Raw genomic sequence first — 8339 nt, 5'->3', positions numbered from 1 at the left:
ATAGATCCAGACCCAAACTCAGATAAATCTTCTCCACACTATTGGCATTCACTGATTGTAGATGAGAATTGATCTTAATTCAAAACTATAATTTTAATCTCCACAACTTTATTCTGACTCCTTTTTTAGACTGAAATGAATGACAATGACATTTATTCAGTTTTTTTGAATTGAAAATTTGTGTTCCCACCCACAATATTTTTTCTGACCATATTTATTTTTATCCATTTTTGCTTTCTTGTTTTATCCTTATTTGTCAAAATCCAATACAACTGATACTCTTTCTGAAAACATTTATTGACCCTATAATTCAGGTTAAGTCACTCAACTGAGTAATTTAACTGCTTTTTCATTTAGAAAATCATATTCATTTCTTTATATTAACAGTTAACAGGTTTTAATTTGTTTCTAGGTTTCACTGAACTGGACTTAAATTCTTTGTTGAGTACCTACCAAGTGTCAGAGATCTTGGTACATAGGAGGAATTTGTTCATTAAGGCTTTAATTCTTAAATTCTTTAAACACTCACAAGTTTTTTGACTGCATCCTTGAGAGCTTGCTTTACCTGTTGATTCCTTAGGGTGTAAATAAAGGGATTCAATAAGGGAGCAATGGTAGTGATGAGCAGAGCTGCTCCCTTGTTAAATGCATTTTCTTCTTTTGCTGAAGGCTTAACATAAAGAAAGAAGCAGCTTCCATAAGAGATGGAGATGACAATCATGTGGGAAGAACAGGTAGAAAAGGCTTTTGTTCTTTGGTGAGCTGAGGGTAGCTTCAGAATAGTTCTGATGATGAATGTATAGGAGAAAATCACCAGTACCAAAGTGGCTAGCAAAGTCACAGATGCCACAAGGAGGACAACTTTCTTTATGAGGCTTGTGTCTGAACAGGAGAGTTCTAGAAGAGGCTTAAAATCACAGAAGTAATGATCCAACTTGTTGGATGCACAAAAGTCCTGCTGACTCATCAGACTAATTGGTGGTATTATAGCCACTAACCCCCCCAGCCAAGAGCAGAGAACCATTTGGATGCAGACTCTGCTGCTCATGATGGTCATGTAATGCAGAGGTTTGCAGATGGCCACATAGCGATCATAGGACATGGCAGCCAGGAGATAAAACTCTGTTGCTCCAAGGAGTATGGCAAAGAAATACTGAGTGAAGCAGCCAGCAAAGCTTATACTCTTGTTCCCTGTTGTGATGCTGACCAGAAGCCTGGGAATAAAAACGTTTGTGAAGGAAATTTCCAAGAAGGAAAAGTTCCGTAGAAAGAAATACATCGGTGTTTGAAGGTGGTAGTCCAACACAGTGAGGATAAGGATGATAGTATTTCCAGTGATGCTGAGTATATAGGTGATGAAAAAAAATGTAAAAATTACTGCCAGAAGTTCAGGAACATCTGTTAGACCCAGAAGGATAAACTCAGTCAGTATCGTTTTATTTTTCATTGTTGGAAAGCTTTTGAGTCTCAACGTGAAAGACAGTAATCAAATATGAGAAAAAAGAGTTACTCTGAAGTGAGCAGGTACACTTTGAGGAGAATAGAAAGAAATGGACCATGAACTTATGCTCTGATGGCATGATCCTGATTAATGACTCATTTTAAAGGAATCAAATGCTTATTTGTCCTATGCAGGAGAGTTCTTGTCATGATGTCTCTCCAAGGTACTCTCCACTGTGCCCACATGAAGAAAGTGCCTGCCACACTGATGTTCAACAAGTTTAAGAAATCAATTAAAAAAGATACGGCTTTAGCCTTCTATATTTTATATATTTTTAGCAAACATGTATATATCTAATGTAAATAAAAGTTTTAAGAGTACTTAACATATATGATATTGTATTTTCTGTTTTATTTTACTGTATCTTAAAGTTTTTGAAACATTGGTTGGAACACACTATATTGATAACATAGTCTCTAATGGATGGCAGTCCACAGTTGTGATTAGGGTTCCAGAACATACATGGAAGATGAGGATTTAGCTGAGGGGTGGAGTGCTTGCCTAGAATGCATGAGGCCCTGGGTTCAATTTCTAGCACAGAAAAACAAATTTAGCTGAAGATGTACCTCAGTGGTAGAGTGCCGTCTTAGTTGTATGAAGCCTTGGAGATCCTCACTGTTACCAAAGTTACACAGTGCCATAGATATCTACTGCTGTGGTTACCAACCTGGAGTCTTCAGAGAGTGGTTGATAATTCACATCTGCATCTGAGATCTTCAGGTGTCACAACCACAGAGAAGTAAATTCAGTGAAGTTGTGCACAGGGCACATACTTCCTCACTTGACTTCCCAAATTCTTAGAGTGAGATTTTAATCCAAAATATTTTTAGAGGTACATGAAAATTATAAGACCTCATAATGATAAAATAGTACAAAATTCATTCCACTTTTACATTGTCGGCCATGATAACCTGATTTGGGTTTCACAGAAACCCACAAAGTTTCAGGGCTTCTCTTGGTAAGGAGTCTTCCAATGGTCTGAGCTCAGTTTAGTTCTTAGTTTAATGAGAATTTGACATCTTTGGTTTTCAATTCATTCAGACTGGAGGTGACTAATAGTTTTTGGGCATGCTGCTTTTGAAAAGCAGAGTCATTAAGAAGAAGGCTAAACCCACTATGAGAAGCAGTGTAAATAGATTTTCCTAATCTAGGAGAAATGAAGCTGATGACCTCAAAAGACAGAACCACACGAACTCCCCTGTTCACCCTGGATTGTACTTCACTCAGAGTAACACAGGTTCCTATGTTCTAAGAAAATGCACTGGGGAATCAATTGTGAAAAAAACAACAACACAAGTTGCCTCAGGGACTTATTTAGAACAGACTAATGAATGTCCTTCGTTGGGAACACAAACAGCTAAGGCAAGAGGGTCCAGAGAGACTATGTTAGAGGTGGTTTAAGGATTAGGAGAGGCAGCAAGAGAGCAATAGGTGCAGAAAAGATGAAAAGTACAAGGTCATTATATTTTCTGTTCCCTGTGGGTAATCATAGCTTGTTTTAGCTATAGATGAGTGCATTAGGTGGAATAATTTGCCCATCATGAAAGTTCTGAAAAGCCACATTTTCTAAACTTCACCTGCATGATGTTAGTTGTCCACTCATGGACTACTAGTTAAAGGCCATAAGCAAGCATGGTGGCACATGTCTGTGATTCCAGCATTCAGGAGGCTGAAGCAGGAGAACCTCCTTAGGAGGTCAGTCTTTACTAGATAGAAGTTTAAGGTCAGCATGGATTACATAGTGAGACCTTGTCTCAAAAAAGGCCATAAGCAAGAGTTTTCACTGTTTTTGAAAGGTAAATGAACAAATTGGAGATAAAATGTAAAAGTAATATATTCACACTGAGCAAGGGAAAGGTCACATATTGTCCCGAGTTACTGATAAGAAATAATTAGCAAATCTCCATATCAGGCAGGAAAGAACTTGTCAAGACACACATATAATAACTAGAAGGCTGCCACATTGCAATATAAAGACATCATCATAGCAATTAATTGTTCAGGCTAATCACTAGCTTATTAATGGAACAAACATCATAAATCCAATGCCACCCTTGGAAATAAATGCATGAATTATGGAAAAAATATACACTGTAAAGATGTCTTACACATGACTTCCCAATATGATTTATTATAATTCTCACAAGGGAAACGCCAAGAGAAGGAACATAGTCAAACCAAATATAACCCAGGAATTAATCCCGTATTTTTAATTTAGAAATTAGTTTTACCTTGACACATAATACTTATAAATATAGATGATGTACCATGTGTTTTGATTTATGTATACATTGGGTAATGCTCAATTTAGGGAAACTGGTGTATATATCTCTTTAAACTTTTGTCCTTTCTATGTGGTAACTTTACATGTATTTTTTTCTGTACTTATTTTGAGATGCTGCATTGCCATAAACTATATTCACCCTGCTGTTTCATAGAATATCAGAACTTGCTCTTCCTGTCAAGTGCTTACTGTAACATTGTGTCTATTGCACAGATACTCCCTATCCTCACTTTGCCTACAGTCTCCAGGCTCTTGTACTCACTACCTCACACTCAGCTTCTTTAGGTCACTTTTTATAAACAAATTCATCTGAGGGTGTATTCATAATTTTGGATTGAGTCTTTGAATTTGGGGAATTTGATTTTTTTCAGTTCTTTAAATGTTCTATATTTAAATCCTTTGAGGGACAACTGGATATAATTTCCCCCCACTATGTGAGGTGTCTTTTCATGGGATTGATGGTTTATTTCTTTGTGCTAAAGATTTTTAATGACGTGAGAGCCCATGTGTTGATACTTTGCAGTCTGGATTTTCCTCATGAAATATCTGCCTATACCTACCTATTTTCTCTTCCAGTAAATTTAGTATTTCTATTTTTTTAAATGTTTGATTTATTTTGTCTTTATTTTTGTGCATGGTGATAGACATGGTTCTAGTTTTAGTCTTCAGCATTTGGAAATCCAGTTTTTCCAGCACCATTTATCTAAGAGCCTAACTTTCTTCCAGTGGACATGTTTGGCTCTTTTATCAAAGATAAGGTGGCTGAGTGTGTTGGGACTGAGTCATTAACATTTGCATTCTGCATTTTGACTTCATAGAACACTGTGCGCCAGTTTCCCAGGCCATGTTATCCTTATATAGCAGCAACAGCAACACTGTCCATTTTCAATGCAACCCCCCTTCCTTACAATGCAAGTTATATGCTGGGAATATAAGTTCACATTGAAATTATACAACTATTTTTCCTTCAATATACTTAAAAAATGAAGTAAAAAGGAATTATTTACAGAAAAATTCCTGACACAAGGTGAAATCATGTGGTTTTTAAAAATTCTGTGCTTGACATGTTTCACTTAATATGTGTTTCAGGTTCACTCATGCTTTCAAAAATGGTAAAACCTTGTGTCTATTTATGAAATGTAAACATATTGCATTTTATTCATTCATCCATTTATTGAAAGACCCTTGTGTTCATTCCATATCCTGCATCCTGAATGTTGTGATAGTTCTGAAAGAAACGTAGGAGTACACGTGTGTTTTTCATGTAATTTCAGTTTCTTTTTGTGTGTCCTGTTAGTAGTAGTGGAACTGTTAGAGCATATGATTTCAGTGTCATTCTGAATTGCACAAGAAACTTCACCTCTGTGAATCTCACTCCCTGTTCTGTAAAGTTGTTATCATAGTGTCCATTAAATAGAATTAGACTCGTTAACTGTGTTGGGCTGTACCTGAAACATAGTATATGTCGCATGAAATTTTCCTTTTTTCTCTTTTCTAGAGAGGGAACTACCATAAAACTGTATTTTGCAATACTACTTTGTTCTTTCAAATGTGTTTGTGTGGAAGAAAGTAAAAATTGTTACTAGAAACCATTTGATTCTGATTGTAAATTCTCTCTGCTTGCTTGAGGAAATGTCTTTACTTGTCTTTAATTCTTCATCTTTGATTCTTCCTAGGAAAAGGGAGGAAGGGATACCTAAGAACAAAATTGAGTTTTCTCATTTGAATTGATGGCTTGAATTAGTGCATCAGTCTCCAGCTACGTCTCTTCTGTAATAGAATCTTGGCAGAACAGAGTCTGCCCAGAATGTATACACACTTTAGGAAAAGAAAAATATCTTCAGATTTGGAGAGTCCTCTGCCATGGAACCTAACATGGAAGACATGAAGGTGGATGTTTGATATCACAAGTTTTACTTCTGCACCTGTAATGTAAGCCTATTTTCATTATTAACTTCATGATCCTAAATTCTCAAATCATTGTTTAATCTTGCTTGGGGTAAAATGGACAAGGAACAACTGTTTCCTTCTGCCTTTTTGTTGACACAAGATATACTGAAACGCTAATCTGTCCTTAAGAGTAGTGAGTGGAAGTATTTGTTAATATTTATTTAGCACTGCTCCTAAATAATGAGAGGTACTACTTCGAATAGTTGGTTGCTTGTTCTGTACTGTGTTGGAGACACTAATACACAGCTTTGGGGACCACAAATTCACAGTGACTGGTTTTGTGTATTTTCCTGTGTTATGGAAGGAAAGATTAGGATTGTTGATACCACCTATCTGGGATTTCCCATTGACTCTTTTAAGCATATGATCATATATGCCTTCTTAAATCATTACAAGATTATACTCAGGTCAAAATACTTCAAACATAAGATTATCTACACCCTCTGGACTAGGAGTCTTTGGATAAATTGTAACCCTTACTAGCCCCACCTATCACTATGTAGAATAAATAAATAATGGCTGTTTTGGGAATGGAGGGAGTCAGAATCAGAAACATTGACTTTCCAGCCATTGTTAAAATATGAGACCTGTCTCTGTTTCTTTTATTTTCATCACAATATTCTAGAGATAGATAATCTGGATTCTTGGCTGACTTTCCAATATTTACAATCAGGACTCTTGGCTGGCTTTTCAATATTGGCAATCATGACTCTTGACCAGCTCCCAAAACATAGCAAAGGCCAATAGGTACTGGTCCTTTACCTAAGCAAGGACTTGGTTGTTTGTCTCATCCTTCTTAACTTTCAATTTTCTGAACTAGAACAATTCTTATTTGAAGAAGTACTTTGGGGGCCACACCCAGTGAACCCCAAGCAGCAAGCAGGGCCCGGAATCCAGTCCCAGGCTCTGACCTCATGCATGGGTTGAAACCCAGTGCACAGGGAAACCTTGGAACTTTGCTCCCAGGTGGTAAGACCCACCCTGTGTCCGAAATCACCTTAAGATGCACTATACCTGTGGGCCTACTAGGGCCATGCCTAGTAAACTATAAGCATCAAGCAGGGCCAGAAATCCAGTCCTCAGCCCTGACAGTACATGGGTTGAATTTCAGTGCATCAGAAAGCCTTAGGTCTTTGCTCCCAGGCAATAAGACCATGCTCTTGTCTGAAATCACCAGAGGACACAGGGAGTCCCTGTGGGCCCAACTGGCCCACACCCAGTGAGTTCCAAGTGCCAAGCAGTTGCCAGCAGCCTTCCCTGGGAGCCAAAAGTGGGCCAGGTGACTCACAGTACACTGAGGAAGCTTTGAAGCATTGCTCTATAGTGCTTGTGTTGGCTGAGGCCCTACAGTGTCCCTATTGTGTGCCTGGAAATAGGTGCAACTCTAGCCTGCACTGAGGAATGCCACATTGCCCTGGGACTGTGGCCAATGCCGAACAGATGCCTGGACCAGGACATCTGCTGGCCCCCTGGGGACACTCCCTACCTCCTGGATCTTATAATGCGGTTGATCTTCAGTTCCTTACCTTTCTCCCAGGACACTGGGCTATAGTAGATTAACTGTGCTAGCTTAAAGGAAGATTCAGTAACTGACTCACCCAAACAGAGCATTTCAGCAGGCTCCAGTCAGTGTGGTAAGTATGCCCCTAAAATAGAGGTGTACAGTGGGTAAATAGGGCCAGCAGTAAAGCTCCCTCCAACTAACTGTAAGACCTTGGTGAGTCTGGCAAGAGTGTGGGTGACCCTTCCTGCACACAGAAAATATCAGAAAGGGTGAGGAGTGCACCAATAAGGACTCCCCCAACTTGGAGAAAATCAAAAGGGCTTATGAAACACACAGGCACACAATAGGGACACTGTAGGGCCTCAGCCAACACAAACACTATAGACAGGGATATTTGGTGACCTGGAATAACCTGAAGATAAAGTAATAGCAGGAACTAAAAGTTGACCTTCATCAATACTACTAGGCTTGTCAACCCGGGAAGAATACAGGACTCACCCAAAAGGCTCTGCAGGAGGAATTTAGGTGACTGGCCCACCTCTTCACTGTGGACCCTAGCAACTGGACAAACGTCAACCTTAAGTTAGGACCCTGAGATACACACTACCAACAGTTGACACTAGTCAGGGTTGAAGGACCAAATATTAACTTAAAAGGGGAAAATGGCAAAATGAAAAAAAAAAAACACAATCTCAAACATCTAGTCCACCAAGTGCAAGTACAGGAGACATTGAAACAGAGGCTTCAAAAGTAGCACTCTGAAAAGATAGTGAGTGAAATAAAAAACAATTCTATGAGGCCATAGAGGAAATCAAATTAGAAGTGCTCTCTCATGTAAACATAGAAATAACAATCTTAGTAAAGGAGTTGCTGAGCACAACTAAAGAAGAAATAGAGGAAAAAGTACAGGAGCATGGGAAACTTATTGAAGCCTTGAAATAACAACATAGAAAACAAGCAGAATTCATGAAACAAACTCAAAGAGACAAAAAGAAATAAAAAAATTCTATCCAAAGCTGGCAAAGCCATGTAAATAAAGCTGAGGATAGAATTTCTGACCTTGAGCACAGGATTGCAATTAGTGATCATGAAAGGACAGA

At 38.4% G+C, this 8339-nt stretch overlaps 1 protein-coding gene across 1 annotated transcript; it reads right to left on the bottom strand.

Moving 5' to 3' along the window:
- Nucleotides 1-517: 517 nt before the first annotated feature.
- On the bottom strand, nt 518-1447 carry LOC100718055 (olfactory receptor 2AP1). Its single transcript, XM_003476216.1, has one exon. It carries the CDS (start codon nt 1445-1447, stop codon nt 518-520), a length of 930 nt encoding a protein of 309 aa, XP_003476264.1.
- Between the last annotated feature and the right edge of the window lie 6892 nt (nt 1448-8339).

This window comes from Cavia porcellus, unplaced genomic scaffold (assembly GCF_034190915.1).
Source record: "Cavia porcellus strain 051 isolate PalLab524CR breed Dunkin Hartley unplaced genomic scaffold, mCavPor4.1 scaffold_8, whole genome shotgun sequence".
NCBI lineage: Eukaryota > Metazoa > Chordata > Mammalia > Rodentia > Caviidae > Cavia > Cavia porcellus.
Note: the sequence above shows the minus strand (reverse complement) of the source record. Positions and strands in the feature narration are given on the sequence as shown.

What these genes read in the sequence shown, in the direction of transcription:
- LOC100718055 (XM_003476216.1), bottom strand. Translation starts at nt 1,447, where the DNA reads ATGAAAAATAAAACGATACTGACTGAGTTTATCCTTCTGGGTCTAACA.